Raw genomic sequence first — 22024 nt, 5'->3', positions numbered from 1 at the left:
CGGAGAAAAAAAATCGGAGGCCTTAGAACTTGAATGCACCTCATATATTACATCTGTTGCTGTTCACATTAGTTGTTGGGCAAAAAGCAGCCAACAACAAATGTAAATCACACCAAATGAATATAGATGTGAACAGGTACCTGAAGATGGATCTGCTGGTCGAAATCAGTAACTGTATCATTAACATTGGCTGGTTCTATTTTCTTCTATGCGAGGATCAACTTGTAAAAACTTTCTTACTGGCACTTACAACTGGTCAGTTAGAACTTACTTTATTTTCTAATCTGTCTCATTATTTTTTGCAGTGCATGGTAAGCAGTATAATTCTGTGGCATCAGAATACCATCTCAGTCTTTTTTATATGCATCAGTTTTGTGCAAACAGACAATGACTATTCTTTGTGTCAAAGGATAATTCAATTAAGAGAACTAATAAATTATGAAACAAAGTTACTGGCCTTGTACCTACCTTCAGAAAACGAAACGAATTTCTCTGCCAACAGACACGTATCAAAGTAAAACCAGTACACTTTTTACCTTTCAGAACCAAGAGCCCCTTCCTTGTGCAAGGTTAAAAGGAAGGGCAGGTTACTCATATCGCAGGATGAGCCCTAACTACAGGTGGGTCCCTCTCAACTCTCATCTAGAAATCTACACATTCAAGTATGGAGGCCACACAAATATAGTGAGTACAAACCTTTCCTTCCAGCTTTAACCAGGGCAGTATACTGCTCATATCGGCTCTGTTTATCTGGACGTCCTGCAAATGGACAGAACTTTGTTGCAACTGAGTTTTGAGAGAGTTTCTCAGTAATTTTTGCAGCTTCTTTGGCCAACATTTTATTCTCATCCATTTCACTTTCTTCTGAAGCTGTCAAATGCATGCAAGTATTGTCATTTAAAATTTGTGCCCTGTCGTTAGATGACAATGCGTGTCTTTGCAGACCCATTTTTCTAAAGTTGTTCTCTTGACTTTCGTCAGGTGCAGATTCGAAACGTGTCTTGCGAACTGTATGGAATGGCTGAAAGTTTGTTGGTAACTCTGGAGGAGGGAAAAATTTCCTTGAAGAAACTGAATGTGTGGCACAGACAAATCCATCCAGAGTGTCTTCCTTATTATTATCCCTTCGAACTGAGTCTTTCTTCTTTTGGAGCTTTTGTGAGTCATTGCCTCCCAAACTAAAGTCATACTGAGACATATCCTCCAGTGCATATATGTCTTCATCCTCCTCTTCTAATGCTCCAACACCAAATGCCTGTAAAAATATCAAGCAAATTAGTGAAATATCTAACCTTTAATTAGATAAGCACAGAAACATCAACTTGTTAAGAGAGCCATTTGAAAACTGGTAAAGCAGTGGTTTAATACTCTTAGTTCTCAGCAGCATCTGCCAGCGAGGGTGCACTTATGCAAGTACATTTCTAACTGCTTCACCCTATCAGGAAATGATGTCCAGCTGAAACAGTGAATGGTACAATGGCAGGTTCAATGGTGACAGTTTGTGTTTACCAAATGAATTTTTAAGTCTAAAGGCAGGGAGAGAATGGCCAAAATTTTAGGAAATTAAAAATACAGTATCAATATGAATGTGTGGGTTTGTACAGCCCTTCTCTCTGTTAACTTTTTTTAAAAATCTGCCTAGCTTACTCTTGTCATCAGTTTAATAATGCCATGTACCCAAATACTGCTTAATTCTTGGAAAAGTTTGTCAGTCTTGAATAATAGAAGAAGACAGTCCTCACAATTTAAACTGACCAAGCAGTATTCATTTCCTGTTACATATTTTCACCAGTCATTGTGCAGTGCCTTAACTGCAGTTTCACTCTAGCAATACAGACCTGGATGAAATCAGAATTCAAAATCATAAATGAGATTATGTTAGTAATACTATTTCAGTCACTGTGAATTGGCTGTTTGAGATAAATACCACAATTATATCATGTTCTACAACATATTATGAACACTGTGCAAAGACTTTTGTGCATACAAACAAAAACAATAACTTTTTACTAGGAAATGTATCCATTTATTTCTGATATAGTTGTCAATATGATACTGAAAACAATCTTAATGATACTTCGGTGCAAATAGGCACAAGAATGGAGTAAAAAATTATTTTAATTATTTGTTGTAGCCTCATGAACAAGAATCAAAATAATACACAAATATTTTATTCTTACACATACTAAGAAAAAAAGTTAACGACCTAAAATCTGACAAACTTTTCCCATTTCAAAAACTGGGAACTGAATTATTAAGAAATAGTGCTGCTTCTTGGCACTTCAGTTACCCATTTTAACTGGAAGAACCTGAAAGACTTTGGGCACTCAATCTATTTTTCTTAGGTCACTGCCGGTCTTGTGTGATCAAACAACACTATGTGCAGTTCCACAGTAGTATGCATAGTGAATGTTGTGCTTCACTTTGCTGTGACCTGTTTGGTATTAAAATTATTTACAAAGCTGTTTTTGTTGCATTAAGCTGTTTGTGTAACTTTTATTTTCAAAGTTTTACTTTCACTTTCATTGATGGTCAGTAGGAGTCACAAATCACATGTGGCTAACTGCAAAAAGGAAAGTGATATCTACTCCATCTGCAATGCTCATCTTCCCACAGCACTGGGTGATATAACACAGTTGTTGAAATATTGAACATTAGTCGGTCCAAATCACTGTCCAGGCATGCAAATTAATGTTCTCTGTAGTTTTCTAAATTGCTTAAGGGATACGCCATGACGGTTCTGAAAAGCAAATGGCCAATTCCCATTCCCACCATTGTTGAACTCCAGTCCATGTTTGATATATGATGACCTCTTCATTGGTAGTACGTTAAATCCTAATTGTCTTTCCTCACATGACAGAGAACGTGTGTGTTGGAGCCTATTTCCTTCACTCCTAATACATCTTCGCCATTGTGGTGACAAGTGACTAGTGTATGCTGGGACATCAGCACAACATGTTTGTTTTAATTTTGTGTTGTTTTATTTGTGACATGCTCATGTACCCAGCCATGTTTCATTTGATGCAACATTACTAAGTGACTTTCAGTATTATACCAAGTGCATATTACTAATAATGTTAAGGTCCCAATGATGAGAGCGTAGATCTGCCGAAACTGGTCATGCTAATACAAAGAATTGCAAGCACTGGTTCCTGGTTGTGTGGAAGTTGAATGCCAACTGGAATCAACGGATCTCAATGGCTAATAGAGGGCAGTGTCACTGCAGCACTGCACTCGCCTTGTGAGTGTGGCACTATCTTGCTATGTGGATACACTGGCCAATAGTGTTCATAATGGCCAGCATAAATACCACTGCTCAGTCAATCATGTTCTTTGTCTGACAGCATTCGTTACTATCTCCACCGTACTACACACTACTTTGCTTGATATTGACTTTCCTCTCTGGTATCAATTTAGATTGTGGCTCGTACTTGACCTGTTGACAGCGTTGTCGCAAACGTTTGTCACAACTCCACTGTAGCCTAGATTGCTATTGCCTAGCTCTTGTTATGTCCGGTCCACCGTTCATCTGCCCTGTTGCTCGACTTCAGGATGGGTTTAAGTCCTGATTGCAGGTGGTCTACCCACCGTGTGGTGTCTTTGTTCCTTGCCTGTTCTCTGATGTGTGCACCGATATCCAGCAACTCATAGATGTAGCACTAGCAAGTGCAACGTTGGCTAACGTGACTCTTCAAGAATAATACAACTTTCAGACCACCCCCAAAGTGATGCAATATCTAATGTATATCTTTTCACAATTGTTCAAGACAAAGTGTACAAATAGTGCATTAAAAATATTTACCTTACCTGACCAGATATTGACACCTTCTTATTTTTTTCATTCATTATAAGTGAAGATGGCTGGAAAAGGTTGATATGGCTAGACAAAACTGATCTTCTGTCTAAACCAGAGTATCCAATGCCAAAGCAGTTGTCTTTGGGTTTGCACAAAAAAGGTTCGTAGTCATCTGGGGCAAATGTAATGTTCTCGTCTTCTTCATCTGAAGATTCACTACTATTTCCACTTGAATTATAACCATCAGTCGATTCTGGAGGAGCACAACCGTAAACCTTCTTTGTCATTTTCAAATGTTGTTTTCTACTTTGCTTCTTCTCCTTCTTAGTAAGACGAGGACCAACACCTTGGCCTGGCTTCCATCCCATACGTTTCAGAAGCTTAATGCCAATTGTGTCCCTGCATGAAGAAATAATATTTGTGTAAAACAAATTTCTAAAAGTACTAAATTTGTACTAACGATTCCCTTGTAAAGATGTAAGTACTCTAACAATTACCATAGAACACACAAAAATAAAAAAATAAATAAAAATAAAGATGGAAGAATGCAGGAAAAAGAGGAAAAAATTAATATAAAGTGAGAGATAGTGTTCCATACTACTTAAACCTTTTATCACAAAATGGTGGTTTCATTTCTTTAGATGTTCCGATTTCCACAAGCATATTAAATGAAATCAATAATAAATCAAAGGAAATTACTAAAGATATAGTTATCCTGCATGTTGCACAGCTGATGTGAAACAAGATGTGTTTTGAAAATTGCGTTCCTACACATAAGAATATAAAATGTGTGAGTGAGGTGAGGTTCAGGTTAAGACAATGGTGCTTCACATTACTTAGAAATATTATTAACATGCTAAACAACACTTTGCATTGGTCAGCTCTGAGCAGATAGACATTTTGCTTTTGCAACTTTTTGACAGCATTTACAAGTTAATTTTATGCACCTAAATTGAATGCAAGGAGGAGTTACACACTGTCTGTTTCAGGAAGGGCAGCAGCATAAGAAATAGTAGTACCTCTAGGACATATACTGTGACAATTTGGAAGTCTGCACACTTTCAAATGCTGTCTTCCAGATAAAATTTAAATTCCTGTGTAAGAAACAGGTAGTATTTTTTACATTATGCGAGGTGAGTAATCAGTGGGATATCCATCTCACTGAATAATTCAGTTTTATTTCGTGAATATTTTTTGAATTTTCCATGTTCTGCAGACTGCTACAAATATGGAACCTCAATTAACATAAAATCTCTGGCAAAAAACTAATAAAGCTTTCTGTGCTTTATAAGATGCCTAATAGTAATACTGCCACACAATTTCTCTCCCAAGCACCTCATAGCCAAATAAGTGCTTGTATGATTTTTACTTTGCACGTTCTTACTCTCATAAGACAAGAGAAATTGCCTAGTTCTGTATTCTACCATAAAATTATCCAGGATCATTATCCACTAGAAGATACAACAGGATGGGAAACATTTTCACTATTTTCAGTACAAGAGTCGGGTTCCTCAAAAGTTTTTATTTCAATACTTCAATAATCTACATATAATTAATTTACAACCAAACATCAGGCAAAGTGAGAATCCTGAACTCATTGAGTATTCTTTTTTCCTCTATATATTCTTGTACATTTTATCCACTCAGTCTCTTCTATAGAAATATGCTTTCAAACTACCATTCTCCCTCAAAGTGTGTGTCCACACATACACATCAAGTCATTGATTCTCTCTCTCTCTCTCTCTCTCTCTCTCTCTCTCTCTCTCTCTCTCTCTCTCTCTCTCTCTTTCTATCCCCCCACCCCTGCTTCATTGTTACTAGACTGGGCAGTCAAACTTGATGAGTAATAGATATCCAAAAACTGAGCAGCTGTCACCACTAACTTCGCTATTGTTTCTTCTGTATAATAATTGGTGATCTGTCACACTATAATTTACCTTAAATACAAGATCTTTCGTACAAAGTTTAATTTTCCCTTATGTCACTTAAAAATGCTGCTGCAAACACTGCTAAACCCAGTATGTGTGTCTCACTTTCCTGTATGTTTTGTTATAATTCATTACCTTTCACACAGAATGATTTTGCAGTGGTCAACTGCTTCAATCAATGCTTTTGCCATTCATTTGTCATGACTAAAGGTGAATGCATTCATCTTTATCACACAGTAGTTTGGCTGTGTATTATTTTCTCACCTTGGAGTGATTCCTGAATAATGATGTTAGTTTATGGATGGCACACCCTTTTCTGTCACCACAGCTGCACCTTCGTCTAGGTGGAATGGCAGATGAGAAGGAAGTTACATAGGGGGATGTGTGTGTGGTGGGGGAGGTGGGGGGGGGGGGGGGGGGGTCGATGAGGGACAGCATGCACCATTATCCACTGTCTTTATTTCCAATCAGTCACATGGCCACTTCCAGAATTGTTAATGGATCTGTGCCATGTCTTCAGTAGTCTCACAGATAAGTTTTACATTTTACTCATTTGATGCACACAGCTGCAGGTAAGTTGTCATTTATGTAAATTATTATAGTGTCTTCTTACAGTAACATACATGTGAACGAAAAGTTAGTAACAGGAAATTTTCTTCTAGAAACAGCAGAGTTCCTTAACTGCTCTTCTTCATTTTTCTTGTTGCCAGTGTCAAATTAAGAGAAAGAGAGAGAGATAGATAGAGAGAGAGATTCGGAAAATCATTGAAAACACACAGCTAATTTTCCTGAATGAAGTAAAGAAACTGCATAAAACATAAAATTCAAGTGCCATATTACAAAGAGTATCGACCTCTTTCAGAACAACTATTACAAGTAGTCAACTTATGCAGTGATAACATCTCTGGACAGTAATTTAAATGAGACCAAGTACTCGCTGCAATCATAACTTTGCGAATTTCTACCTCTGAACAAGCTTTCTCATAAGTGAGACTTCCATAAAAGCCTGATGTCCATGCTTGTTATGGCCAGGTTAACTAGTTATACAGAGAACTGCTGCAATCATCAAAAGGTTGCCCATCATAAAGTCAGAGGATTTAAACAGATTGCTGACAGCTGCCATGTGACTTATAGCACTCCTATTGCCTCAGTGAAAGGATTGGTCTGGCATGGTGTGTGATCATACTCACATACTGCCTTGTACTTCCTGACTGACTGACACATGTAAACAAAATGGGCAAGAAGTGAGATCTTCTATTCATTTGCTGCATCACATTAACAAAATGGGTAGAATAAGATTCACAACAAGTCCGATTTTGATTCGAGAATATATTCCCGTACATGTCATATCACATCTGGTGCTCTCCCCCTCCCTTTTTTTCCTCCCTCTCTCATGCGTTAGTTGCTGGTTCTTCAGGTCTTGGGAAATAGATTTACAGCTTGTGAGATGGAAATGAATTGTTTTCATTACTAATTACAATACACATGTGTAATAATTCTGCAGTGCTGTAAATCAAACCAGAAGAGGAAAAACCCATGCAAAAATCAACAACTGGCAAACACAAACAGAAAGGAAGGAATACACTACAGAAAGCTACTCACAGTGAAAGAAATGGTTAATATAGTGACCTAGAGCAAAACAGGCTAGAGAAAGTCAATCATATAGCCTTAGCCAACGCAGTCAATTATGTATGAGAAGGAAGTATCTTATAAAACTTATGATGTATACAGGGTGTTACAAAAAGATACGGCCAAACTTTCAGGAAACATTCCTCACACACAAAGAAAGAAAATATGTTATGTGGACATGTGTCCGGAAAAGCTTACTTTCCATATTAGAGCTCATTTTATTACTTCTCTTCAAATCACATTAGTCATGGAATGGAAACACACAGCAACAGAACGTACCAGCGTGACTTCAAACACTTTGTTACAGGAAACGTTCTAAATGTCGTCCGTTAGCGAGGATACATGCATCCACCCTCCGTTGCATCCCTGATGCACTGATGCAGCCCTGGAGAATGGCGTATTGTATCACAGCCGTCCACAGTACGAGTACAAAGAGTCTCTATTGGTACCGGAGTTGTGTAGGCAAGAGCTTTCAAATGCCCCCATAAGGGGAGTTGAAGTCAGGAGAGCGTGGAGGCCATGGAATTGGTCCGCCTCTACCAATCCATCGGTCACCGAATCTGTTGTTGAGAAGCGTACAAACACTTCGACTGAAAGTGCAATAGCTCCATCGTGCATGAGCCACATGTTGCGTCGTACTTGTAAAGGCACGTGTTCTAGCAGCACAGATAGAGTATCCCGTATGAAATCATGATAACGTGCACCATTGAGCATAGGTGGAAGAACATGGGGCCCAATCAAGACATCACCAACAATGCCTGCCCAAACGTTCACAGAAAATCTGTGTTGTTGACGTGATTGCACAATTGCGTGCGGATTCTTGTCAGCCCACACATGTTGATTGTGAAAATTTACAATTTGATCACGTTGGAATGAAGCCTCATCCGTAAAGAGAACATTTGCACTGAAATGAGGATTGACACACTGTTGGATGAACCATTCACAGAAGTGTACCCTTGGAGGCCAATCAGCTGCTGATAGTGCCTGCACATGCTGTACATGGTACGGAAACAACTAGTTCTCCAGTAGCACTCTCCATACAGTGACATGGTCAACGTTACCTTGTACAGCAGCAACTTCTCTGACGCTGACATTAGGGTTATCGTCAACTGCATGAAGAATTGCCTTGTCCATTGCAGGTGTCCTCATCGTTCTAAGTCTTCCCCAGTCGCGAGTCATAGGCTGGAATATTCCGTGCTCCCTAAGAGGCCGGTCAATTGCTTCGAACGTCTTCCTGTCGGGACACCTTCATTCTGGAAAACTGTCTCGATACAAATGTATCGCGCCACAGCTATTGCCCCATGCTAATCCATACATCAAATGGGCATCTGCCAACTCCGCATTTGTAAACATTGCACTGATTGCAAAACCACGTTCGTGATGAATACCAACCTGTTGATGCTACGTACTGATGTGCTCGATGCTAGTACTGTAGAGCAATGAGTCACATGTCAACGAAACACCGAAGTCAACATTACCTTCCTTCAATTGGGTCAATTGGCAGTGGATCGAGGAAGTACAGTACATACTGATGAAACTAAAATGAGCTCTAATATGGAAATTAAGCGTTTCCGGACACATGTCCGAATAACATCTTTTTTTTATTTGTGTGTGAGGAATGGTTCCTGAAAGTTTGGCCTTACCTTTTTGTAACACCCTGTATGTGTTACAGTTTATGAGACAGGAAACAGATAATTAAGTTATTTATTTATCCAATGAACGTCTTACAATGATATAGGAATTGTCATGGTAATACAATGAAAATCACTAGCTCGAAATACACACACATCGAATATATAATGATGCTTTATGAAGATAGGATAACGAGTCTCATAAATTTCTGTTAGAATGGAATGCACAATAAGTTGCAAATGATGCATACCAAGTTTCTTGTTAAGTTACTCTGTTACACATCTCTTTTCCAACTTACACACAGCAACTACAGTTCTTAGATTTGTCAACAGTTCCAATAGTGATTACCATCTGTGAACGTATTTGCAATACCTCAGCATTTGATTTCTGTGATTTCTCACAGGGATCGAATGTCCCATAGTACGCGAAACATTTTATATTTATTATTTCACTTCAAAACACAATTCTCATCTGCAATTAACACAATAACTTCTGCTTCTGGACATTGTCAAATAAAATAGCAAAATAATGATCTGCAAATGGTTCAAAAGAACATTTGCACTTAAAAATTAAATACCCATCCACTATATTACTATTACTACTACTACTACTACTACTACTACTGCTGCTGCTGCTACTACTACTACTGTTATTTTATTTGAGTCAACTGAAAATTGCAGTACCATCCATCTCCTTTGACTCATATTGTGTGGTATCATAGTGGATCGAGTTTGCAGGTAGCATGTTGCAGTGTTTGGTAGTGATCTCTTGTATTGGATGTTTATATTTTGAAGTTATTTTGGTAGGTACATTAGTGAGTCATTTGACATTTGTGACTTGATATTATTGGAAGAGTTTGTGCCAGTTTGCTAGTGAGTTACCTTGAATTTGCTTATTGTGGTTGATGGATTCATGTTTGTGTTCGGAATTATTAGTTCCGTGGGTTTCTTATAGTCTGAGATATAAAAAAAAAATTATGAGTATGTGATTTATTGCTGCAGTGGATGAAGATATGTTGTATACTATTAAGTTCTTATAGTTACTTGGACTGATCACAGAGGCTTCAGCCGGTGAGAATTTTTTGTTTTGATTTTACCATGATTGTTTATGTTCACAATTGTGTGTGTAAACTTAAATTGGTGACGATGTATGTTTTCATGAATTTTGTGGTTTTTCTAGCCAATCTTTGGTAATTGTGTTGGATTATGGTTGCTAGGTAACATGGATATTGCTTTATCATCATTGGTTAGGTTACAATTTTTATATTAGTTAGGTGCATGAGTTTTGTTTTGTTGTACTGTGACTTCATTTTAGATATATATGGTAAGTGAATGTTTGGATAACAGGTTTGACAATTTGAGTGTGTTGGTCTTTGGTACTGCAGACATCCTTTCAGCTGCCATATAGGTTAACTGAAATTTGTAGTATCAGGTTTTGGAGGTTCTTGTATGTTTGTTATGCTGAGGGCTTCAGATGAGCAATCTAGGTCAAATGAAATTTGCAATCACAGTCCTTGATTTGTGTGAAGGTTGCTTGGTAATGAGTGCTACAATGAACCATACAGTTCAAGTGAAATTTGCAGTACTATGTTTTCACACTGTGTGTGGGTTATTGCTATTGTTGTCTCTGTTTCAGTTATATAGATCAAGTGAAATTTACGATTCCCATTGTATAGTTTTTGCATTTTTTGGTTGTCCTATATGTTGAGAAATCCATGTGCTTCATTTTTGGGTTAAGATTTGATTTGGAATGATGTCATTATTCTTATTGTCGTATACTTAGTCTACCCCTGTTCAAAATCACCTACTTCCCATGGTTGTCCCATCAGTTTCATTCTCTTGCTGGAGTTGAATGTTTCTCATGTTATTTATGTTTGTTCAGGGGTGTAATGACTGAAGTCATGCTTGCCACAATGTATACACTGATCATGTCACGAGTCAAAGCTGACAGGAACAATATTACAATAGTCCTACAAAATACATAAATATTACTCTGCAGGATGCAGAGTTCAACAACTGTGCAAACTGTTAGTTCTCAGTTTTTATCCAACAAAATACTATATAATGACATATGAACATTTACCTTGCTGGCTGTAGGAGCTGCTTTAAAACTGGTTCTCCTGGAATGGGTCCAGTTGCTGGGACCACCCTCTCTCTTTTTCTCGCATTGAGGTGATCAGCATAGTCACTTGTTGAACGGAGAACCTTTGGAGCTATGCCAAATTCACCTACATCCTGTAAAACATCATCTATATTTAAAATAAGTGATATACAACCAGATATTTGTCAACTATCTAAGGTTGCAGAGACAATCAAATTCATTACTTGCATATTTGTGGCATACAATGCCAACATTCATCATAGAACAGGAAAGTTGATGAATCTGAACTGAAAATGGGGACATATGATGTATGTATGTTCAACTTAACACACACGTAAAAACATATAGACATTAGACTAACTTCTGAATATGTGGTGTGATTCAAAATTCTATTATAAATTTCAAATGGTCGCTAAGGCCAATGAATGGATAATACAGGTAATACAATACCATGTCTCAAAGAAAGTATTTCCAGATCTGTGAAACTGTCAGTACAGAGGAGTATCCACTTACTGCCTACAATGAAACCCACTGCCATGAGCAGTATCTTCAGCCTCACTGTTATTACCCCTTACAGACTTATACTTTTGGGGGAACCCTATCTGCTTTGATGTGGGCCATTGTGTCTTAGCCCATGCAGAATAGCACCTCACTAATGGAACTAATAGAAGGGAAGAGCATCCCTTTATCAAACATCATACTGATAAGATACTTACAAAGAATGCAACATCTTTTAACTCGCACCCTGAAGTGAGAGTGAGGTACCATAATCCCTAGCCCACAACCTTCACTTTCTGCTATCCATTCAATCTCTGTAATATAATACAAGTACAGCAGTCATCTAAGCAAAGATGGTTTGAACACCATAATGACTTCCTGGGCAGAGTCTTATTTGAGGTTGTATGTTCTTATCTTTCTTCAACATGAGACTTGTTCCATCAAACATTGGCAAAATGTGTGATTTGAACTACAGTACAATTTGGCATTTCTTGTGAACATATATCTTTACTATGTACGAAAGTCATTTTTATGTTAGTGAAATAAACTCAAAAAACTGTGTTTTACCACAGTCAGTATCGATAATCACATGTATGCATGAAGGGATCCTTTGTAAAATATAGATTAAGCACACTGCCAGGATCATTCATTTCTGTCACATCACTGGTGCAACACACCTACATAGTACAAGAAAAGATAATATGTGAGATGGCACAACTGACTTGTAAGTTTTGTGCAGCAATCTGTACTGGTATATGAACAGTAGCTATTAGGCAAAATGGACAATTACAAACTATTTGCAGAGATAACATCAAATGTGTTACTGATGGATCTGCTGTGGGACAGAGGGGCCTTAAAGTTACTTCATTAATCAGATCATTTGGATGCACTTCCAACCAAAAATTATTCCAAATTCCACAGATGTATTACAGTACTTCAACTAGCATATCATTCTCATCATGTACATGGTCTTAATTCATGTAAGTTTATTACCTCTTTATTTCCTTGATCTTTCTGCAGTCTTTTTACCTTCTCTTCTCCATTTGTATTTTGTGTTATAAAGCTCTCTCTGCCCTTCTACCAAAATGTTCAAATGTGTGTGAATTTCTAAGGGACCAAGCTGTTGAGGTCATTGGTCCTTAGACTTACACACCTCTTAAACTAACTGATGCTAAGAACAACATGCACACCCAAGCCCAAGAGAGGACTTGAACCTCCGGCGGGAGGAGCTGCGCAGTTTGTGACATGGTGCTTCGAATGGCGTGGGACCGCTCCGTGTGGCCCTTGTACCCCTAACTTTGTGTACAGTGATGTCCACAAGGAAGTGTATAGGATGCAAGATAATGAGAAAAAAACTGCAATTATCATTACTAAGTTCTGCAAATGAATAATTTATTTTGTATAAACAGTTTCAGAGAAATTTTAAAGTTCTCGATAAGTTCAGCTCTCTGAGACTGCAGACATGTGTGCAAGTTGCATTTGCGTGAGTGTGAGTGCGTGCGTGTGTGTGTGTGTGTGTGTGTGTGTGTGTGTGTGTGTGTGTGTGTGTGTGTGTGTATGTCTACTGCTGACAAATTGTTATAATGAACTATAAGTGTACCTCACATCATAGCATTGTACAATGGGTAAGCTCAATTTGAAAAATTGTAAAATAAAAACAAATTGAAATTACATTAAAAATTGCAACATAATGTTTCTCTCACTAATCTTCTGTTATCTGTAGGCATACTTAGTTTCAGCTCTCTGAGACTGCAGACATGTGTGCAAGTTGCATTTGCGTGAGTGTGAGTGTGTGTGTGTGTGTGTGTGTGTGTGTGTGTGTGTGTGTGTGTGTGTGTGTGTGTGTGTCTACTGCTGACAAATGCCTTAATGGCTAAAAGCTATGAGTGTGTGAATCTTTTTATTGTGCCTATCGCGATTCAGCATCTCCGCTATATTGGTGAGTAGCAACTTTCCTTCTCTGGTATCAGTTCTAAAATAAGAAGACCCACAGAGTCTCAGTTTATAGAATATGTCAAGGCCTATAAGAAAATATATAGATAGGTAAATGCAAAGGCAAAGCTGCTTAGAAGTGATTACATAATAAGAATGTCAGGTAACAAATCAAAATCTGTATGGGATACTGTAAAAAGTGAAACAGGGAAGATACATGAGCAGCAGGAAATTACTCTTACAAATGCTTATGATCAATAGTGGAAAAAATGGCCTGCCAAACTACATAAATGATTGGTTTATAAATGCTTCCCAAAAACTTAGCTTAAATTTCAGTAATAAGGTTAAACTTAAGTTTTACACAGAAGTATACAGCATGAGGTTAGATCCATCTAATGAGCATGAAGTTGTAAAGGTGATTAAAAGTCTCAAATGCAAAATGTCAGCTGGTGTAGACGGTGCAACAGTGTCACTTATAATCAATACTCCTTCACAAATTGCAAAGTCCTTGTCTCACGTTAATATATCACGCACTGAGGGTGTCTTCCCTGAAAGGTTAAAAATATCGAAAGTGATACCTTTATTCAAGTGTGGAAAAATGATGATGATATTTGGTTTGTGGGATGCTCAACTACATGAGCACCCGTACAAATTCCCAATCTTTGCAATGTCCACTCTTGCCACTTTTATCAAATGATGAAACCAACACAAACGCCCAGCCCCCAGGCGAAGAAAATCCCTGATCCATCCAGGAATTGAATCCAGGATCCCGTGATCCAGAGGCAACAACGCTAGCCACTAGGCCATGAGCTGCAGACTAAGTGTGGAAAAAGGCAAAAAAGCTGAGAATTACCATTACACTCCTCTTGGCACTTTCCAAAGTAACGGAGAGATTAGTGAAACAATGAATTGCCAAATACATATACAAGCACAGCAGACTGGATAATAAGCAGCATGACTTTCAAACTGGAAGAAGAACAGGACAGCAATAAATGATTACACTGATGAAATAGTTAGTAACTTGGCTAACAATGAGACTGTTAGACCTTTATAAAGCTTTTGATGCAATTACTCATGAAATGCTTTTAGGTGAGTTGCATGCTGTGGAGATAACAGCTGTAGAAAACAAATGGATTCAATTATATTTCATAAAGATATTACAGGTTGTGGAGCTCAAGTCAGCTCATGCTAATCATAAAATCACATTAGTATCTGATGCAAAGAAAATCAAAACAGATTTACTCCAGGGTAGTGTGTTAGGCCCCCTTCAGTACCTAAACTATAAATGATATACAAACCTCAGATGCTGCCCCCAAGATCATGTTGTTTGCAGATGACACTAGTGTAATAGTGAGTGATGTTAAGGAATCTCTATCCACTACAACTGATAAAGTCCTTACATTAATGGTTCATTACCAATAGGCTCCCCTAAATGTGAAAAAAAAACTAACTTTATATACAATTTGGGAAGAAGAGTCAAAACAAATATTTCCATCTGGTACTGGGTAGAGATGAGTTAGAAGGGGTATGTTGCACAAAACTTTAAGAAATGCATGTTGAGCATGACTTAAACTGGAAAGACCATGTATCTAATGCCTCTCAGAAATTCAGTTCTGCATATTTTGCTCTGAGCATTATTTCTAAAGTTTGCTCCCAGATGTTGACAGAAAGGCTTATTTTGGTTACTTCCAGTCCCTTGTAGCTTATGGAACAGTTTTATGGGGTAAAATTATTAATCACATATGTGAATTTTTTACATTACCGTAAAGAGCTATTCAAAACTTGCCGCACAACTTGGCTAGAGCTCACTGCAAGCCCCCTATTTACAAAGTAGTGTTTCTTACTGTTCTCTTCGCATAAATATATTAGGGCAACAATATATTAGTGCCAACACTGCTGTAACATGAAGATGTACATCCCAGGGCATGCACACTCTCTGTATCTGATAGCAGAAGGTCAGCTGAAATGGTGCAGTGAGTGGCAACCGTTGTGTTTCAGTCAGTTGCAGTGGGTACCGTGTGACAGGGTGAGAGGCCAGTTCAAGTGCCCTAACAGAATGTTTCAGAAACACAAACAACATGCATGGATCAAGACAAGTGGCATGTCATTGGAGTGCACAACATTTTCAGGGATTATGTGAGGCTTGATGAGATGCAGCATTGCCACACTGTACAGTTGCTAGATGGGTGAAAATGTTTTGGGATGGCAGGGATTTCATTCAAGATCAGCCCTGTTCGGGACATCCACCCATGGTCAACACGACAGTTAAGCTCCTTGTCTCTTCCTTTACGTGAATTGCCAATGAAACGCATACAATCATCCTTCATGAAAATGCACAATGCCATATGGTAAATCCTGTGCAGGAGCTCCTGTGTATGTGAGGCTGGGAGATACTGGAACATCCACTGTATTCACCTGATGTGAGTCAGTGCAGTTATGACCTACACGCCAAAATGAAGGAATCTCTTCATGGCATATGCTGCATCACAAGAGACAACATCATCCATGTCAAAGAACAGTCATTGACACAGATAGACGCACTGACAAGTGTACGACACCTTCCATTGTGGGGGAGGAGGTGCTCAAGATGTGGGGTGATTATACTAAAGGCATGTAATATGGTAAACATTTGTCAATAAAAGACTGGTATGAATTATAAATGTGCTCCCACCACTTTTTATAGAACCTATGTACAAATGTATGTTGATTACAAAAGCTAGACTTGGTGCCCTGCTAACCAACTCCAACTACCACAACTATAATACTCGCAAATGTGGCTCCCTCCCCATGGAACTAGTTAGACCAACCTGCACTCAAAGATATGTGAGCCACTTTTGTGTCTTTTTATAATGCACTCCCAATATACATACAGAGACTGGAGAAGAAAATGGTGTTTAGATCAGAGTTAAAATCATTTCTTGTGAGAAGTCTTCCTGCAATGTAAATGAATATGTTACCTCATATGATTACTAGGCCTTCAGTCATTGCTGGGTTCTTTTGATTCTATTAACTGGTGTACCATCAGTGCTGTACTGAGCAAGGTAGTGTAGTGATTAGCACACTGGACTCACATTCGGAAGGATGACAATTCAAACCCATGCCTGACTATCCTGATTTAGGTTTCCCATGATATCCCTAAACCGCATCAGGAAAATGCCAGGATGACTACTTTGAAAGAGCAAAGCTGACTTCCTTCCCTAAGGCAATGGGACCGATGACCTCACTGTTTGGGCCACTCCCTCAAATAAACCAACCAATCAGTGCTGTGTTTGTCAAGGTGAAGAATGTTTCTGCTGTTGGTCTTCTGTTTTCTCTGCTTCAGATGTGGTGCAACACACTTCTGCTGAGGAAGGATCTGGTGGTAACTTAATTGCAATTGTTGTAGTGTAGGCAGGTTTTTGTGTGCTCATGCTTCATACCTTTTGGCAATGGTATAAAACATTTACTTTTTTGTGGGTGTTATTAAAAGTTTCATGTGTTACCTACATCATTGACTATCTTGTTGTGCATTTTGCACATTTATGCAGTGTTTTTTAATTTGTTTATGTGTTTTTACTTTCGAAATTTCTTTTCATTTATTTACTTATAATGCATATTGCACTCACAATGTAGATAATGTGTTTTGTTATTTCCCTTCCAGTAGGATATCAAACGGGCCGACTTGGAGCAGAAGAGGCATCACAGGACATTTTAATTTCCACTGTCTATACTTTTACAAATAAATTCATAAGACTTTGACAGCATGACCAGGAAGGATTCAGGATTCATGCTCATATCAGTGGAAGCTCAAAAACATAACAAAACACATTTTTTAAATGTGAAATTTCATCATTTTTTCATTTGCTACTGGCTGCATTTGTTGCTATAGGTACACTTTTCTTCATAAGTAAGAGAGACTGTTCGATGAATTTTGCACAGCATACAAACCATAGTTACAGGTGTTTGAAACTCCAGAAGTTATTTAATTTGTGGAAAAATGAACGAACAGTAACATTTTAAACTTCACGTTTATAAAAAAACTCAAGTTTTATAGTTAATTATCTCAATTTTTTCCACAGTTTTTTAATAGATTTGGAAAATTCTAGAGTTTCATACACCTGTAACTACTGTTTGTATGCTATTAAAAATTCATCAAAGAATCTCTCTTACTTAGGAAGAAAAGTGTACCTATAGCAACAAATGCAGCCAGTAATAATTTTTAAAAAAAAAGATGAAATTTCACATGTAAAAAAAAAGGTATTTTGCTACGTTTTTGAACTTCCACTGCGATGAGTGTGGGTCCTCAATCCTTCCTGGTGATGGTGACAAAGTTTTATGAATTTATTTGCAAAAGTATAGACAGCAGAAATTAAAATGTCCTCTGGTGATTCTCCTGCTCGAAGTCGGCCCGTTTGACGTCCTACCCCCCTTAATGTACTGGACTCACACTCAGGAGGACCAGGGTTTATTCCGTATTTCCCTGTCCAGTCAACTCGATTTGGGTTTTCCTTGTCGTAAAGGTGAATGCCGGGACGGTTCCTTTCATTAGGCCATGGCCGATTTCCCGATCTATCCTCACCTTTTCCATCCTATCTTGTAAAACTTTCATATGTTTATATTACTTCTGCTTCTTTCTGACAGGTCCAATACAACTGTAACAGGTGATCTATGGATGAATACATAATAAATATGCAGATACTTATGCTGTATTATCATTACTCTTTTTATTCTTTTTTTTATTATCGAATTTGGTAGGTCAGGATTATACTATTCTGATTTTGTTCCTTTCAATAAGTTTAACTGAATAAAAAGTAAAAGAGTTAAATATGTTATGTGTTAGTTTAAAGACTGTAAAACTCCAAAAGAACATGTCTGAAACCAGTCATGAAAAAATATATGCTAATTTGAAAAAATTGTGACTGGCCATCATTCTCTCATGTCGCTATTATGATACCTGAAGTGTGTGAATCAATATTTACCTCATTAATTACAGGCAGCTTAATGTTAGTAGCTCGTTACAAATTTGCATCTTTACTGCTGGTATATTATTACTTCAAAGTCATTGCCTATGCCCTGCTTCCTTCCTGATGTAGGACATGGAGCAATCTTTTCTTCAGCTCAGTGCCCCTTCCTCTTTCTTTGGAATTTTTAGAAACTTCAAAAACTAAGGATTTAACCAAGGGTTTCAATTTGTTTGAATGGCAGCTTGCACCAGTAACTCTCCTTTTGATCCTCACTACGTAGCTGCACATCTTCAGTTAAAATACTTGTAAAGTATGTAGGGAGTCAAAGAGCTTTTGAGTCTTTCTAAGCAGTACATAATGTAAATTATTGTGTCAACTAGTTCCCTTAACCTTTTAATTCATCTTTTAGAGTAATGGTTTCTTACAGTAGTGCCCCGTCAACAATTCTTTTAATTCATATTTTTAATAACACACGTTGACAGTTCAAACAACTGAACCACTGGTGCTTATCTCCTTTAAAAAAAAAATTGAATCAGCTACAACTAACTAATTCTGTACTCAAAATGAAGTAACTCTGAAATTCTGTGACCACAATCAACCACACTTGTACATCAAATTCTGACAAAATTGGTGGAGGGACAGGACATATATTTTCTTATGGAATGCAATAATTTGCGTTGATAAGGAAGACTGTTCATAAAATACCTTCCAGCAGTATTATAAGAAAACAGGGTTGTTCTAAATGATGGACTCACTTTCAAAAATTTGTATGTATTTAAGTACAAATCCAAACTGAACAAGCTTTATACTAACTAAATGAGAAAACTACAAAGTTTTCGGTGGGCAGTGATGGTTTCAAAGCAGCTGGTAGAGTTCAAGTGGCAATAGGGCCGTTATTCTGCTTCACTGTCAGTTGTGAGTGAGATGGAGACTGTGGGTCACAAGGTTTACTGTGTTCTCGAATTTGCAAAAAGTGAGTCGCAAGTTGCAGCGCAGCACGCATTTCATACCAAATTTGGTATTCTACCATCAACTCGCAAAAGCATTAGCCATTGGTTTAAGCAATTTAAAGAGACTGGGAGTATATACAAAGAAAAAAGCACAGCCGATCACATGTGTTAGAGGATGATGTTCGAAGTATTCAAGAAAGTTTTGTGCACAGTCAAAGTAAGTCCACCAATCGAGCCAGTCGAGAACTTGGAATATCCTGACCATCTTATGGACAGTTCTGAGACGGCATTTGCTGTACAAGCCCTACCAATTATAACTTGCACAGGCTCAAATTTTTAAACGCTAATTAATTACAAATTATTAAATTTAGAACAAAAATCTGAAACTTCCTCTTTTCATTGATATAAAGCTTGTTCATTTTGGGTTTGTACTCTAATAAATACGAAGTTTTGAAAATGGGTCCATCATTTAAAATTTTATAATCATGTATTTTTACATTGATGGGTGAATTGCTTTAGAAATCAGTTCTACAGCACTCATTTTTCTGTTTTCAAGGGAGTTCAAAATTTCATCTCTGATAAAGGGAGCACCAGTAGTCTTCCTTACATTTTTCTGTGTCGTAGTTTACAATATTTGAAATTTATTTATGTATTTACTCCAACAACAAATCTCAGCCCACTGATAAACATGGTAAAATTTAAAGTCTATATTTACCTCATCATCCATAAAGTCTTCTGGTTTCTGAATCTTTCTCTCTGCCTTGTCTGATCGAGAGGACTTGAAGGTTGATGGTGCCCATCCTTCCAATGAGCCAACAGTATTAAAGAAACCAGCAGAAAAACCTCCAGTAAAAGCTCCATGAAACCTCTGTTTGCTATTCCTAGCAACAATTTCTTCCAGCCTGAATGGCTTTTTCTTGGGAACAGCATCTAAAATTAGAGTAATGAACAAGGTTACAATAGTATTCGTGGTATGAGGAAGGACCTATGACAACTGATGTGACAATCAATATTCCCATTGGACAGCTGGGAAGAATAGCCTGCTAGACAGTCAATAACACTAGAGCTTTTATTACGTACAAATTTAAAATAATTGGTTTGGCAATATATACACAAACAGTATTTTCTGCAACAATCAGAATTTATGTTTCTATATATGAAATGACATTCGTCCAACAAGAGACTTCGATAACTACTTGTAAATAAATCATCTAGAACGCGTAGTCATATCTGAATCTCAGTCTTCATAATGTGCTGTTTGTTTCACTATGTACTCCTTCTGATATCTTTGATTTACCAGAGGAAAGTTGACGTGACAGCATATAAAACATTTGGTTTCTTTTAAACCACATCGTAACAGTGATCATAATACAAGCACTATCAAAAGGATAACTACAGTTTGCAACGAACCTTCATCTAAAGGGTCTAGAGGAGTTCCATATTCAACGTAGTCCTCATCTGAATCAGACATTATCCAAAAATCCAGAAATTCACATTACTTCACTAGTAATCTGTTTGTCAACAAATCAAGCACGCACAACATGCTTTATCACCATCTCTGGATACGCTGTCGCAGAAACTCCGTAAGTAACTTCGCAGAACCTAAAAGCAGTTCTTGTTTTGTAACAAGGTTGTGAGCTCTTGAGATGACACTGTCACTGCTTTTCACTTATTTTAATTTTAATGTTTCTTATAAGTTAAGTATGCTGACAGTTTCCTTTTTTTTTCCTTAGTACGCTAACACGCTTGATGCTCTTCACTAGGAACTTGAGTTTTAAAATTTCTTATTTACATCTTCTGTTTCATTGTTAAAATTATGAAATTTTAGAAATACGTTGAAAATATACTATTTACATTGAGAGAATCGCACAAAATAATGTAAGTTGACCCGCAGAAAATGTAAGGGAGAAATGGATACAGCGAGATGGGAACTAAAATGAGGGAGACAATGAGAGACAAATCAAGGAATATCGGCGATAAAAGTTCTCATGGCATTACCGATGCAGTTTGACGACAATCAATACAGTGATAATTACTTCAGCAGTCTTAAACCAGTGTGCAACACTTAGGGAAAAATAGTTCTGGACAGTGCGTCACAGAATAATCTGTGATTCTCCCGATTCAGTACCCAATGTTTCATTGTTATGTCCTATATCTGGTTTAATCAAAGTCGTGGACAATGTAGATAATCAGATGTGACGTTTTTGTATAAAGAATATAAGGGCACCAATGGAAAAGATACATAAGGTGGCATTAGAAGATCGTAATTGAAAACTGATGCTGTAAACCACAGCATACGGTCTTCAATTTATCTTCGACTTTAGTTCAAAATGACAATCATGTATAAACTCAAATACAAACAAATGCCGCTGGGTCCTTTCATAAACGCGTTCCCTTGCAACTGACAGTAGTACGCAAATGCAAAGGTGTCGTCGCCATGCAACTTAATAGACGTTAACCAGTAGCATTGTTTTTGTTAATATACGACAAATTGGCGATTATGTCCCGAAATAAGCCGAAAATGCATAGCAATTTTTAATCCTAATGACAATATTAGTTCTTTGTTTTGAATGTTATTCCTACAAGCAACTGTGGAATGATTCTGTGCTTCTTATT

The 22024-nt window shown here is 37.5% G+C and overlaps 1 protein-coding gene across 1 annotated transcript in view; it reads right to left on the bottom strand.

The window, feature by feature from the left end:
* Positions 1 to 21546, bottom strand: part of LOC126354083 (G patch domain-containing protein 1 homolog) — a 47506-nt gene extending 25960 nt beyond the window's left edge. Inside the window, exons 1-5 of the mRNA XM_050003463.1 lie at positions 20819 to 21546; positions 20124 to 20338; positions 11068 to 11219; positions 3808 to 4195; positions 697 to 1255 (exon numbers count right to left, since the gene is read on the bottom strand). Of these exons, the coding sequence (XP_049859420.1) occupies positions 697 to 1255; positions 3808 to 4195; positions 11068 to 11219; positions 20124 to 20338; positions 20819 to 20879 (1375 nt within the window). The 5' untranslated portion in view covers positions 20880 to 21546. The remainder of the gene's footprint in view (positions 1 to 696; positions 1256 to 3807; positions 4196 to 11067; positions 11220 to 20123; positions 20339 to 20818) is intronic.
* Between the last annotated feature and the right edge of the window lie 478 nt (positions 21547 to 22024).

The sequence above is a fragment of the Schistocerca gregaria genome, chromosome 3 (genome assembly GCF_023897955.1).
Source record: "Schistocerca gregaria isolate iqSchGreg1 chromosome 3, iqSchGreg1.2, whole genome shotgun sequence".
Lineage (NCBI taxonomy): Eukaryota > Metazoa > Arthropoda > Insecta > Orthoptera > Acrididae > Schistocerca > Schistocerca gregaria.
Note: the sequence above shows the minus strand (reverse complement) of the source record. Positions and strands in the feature narration are given on the sequence as shown.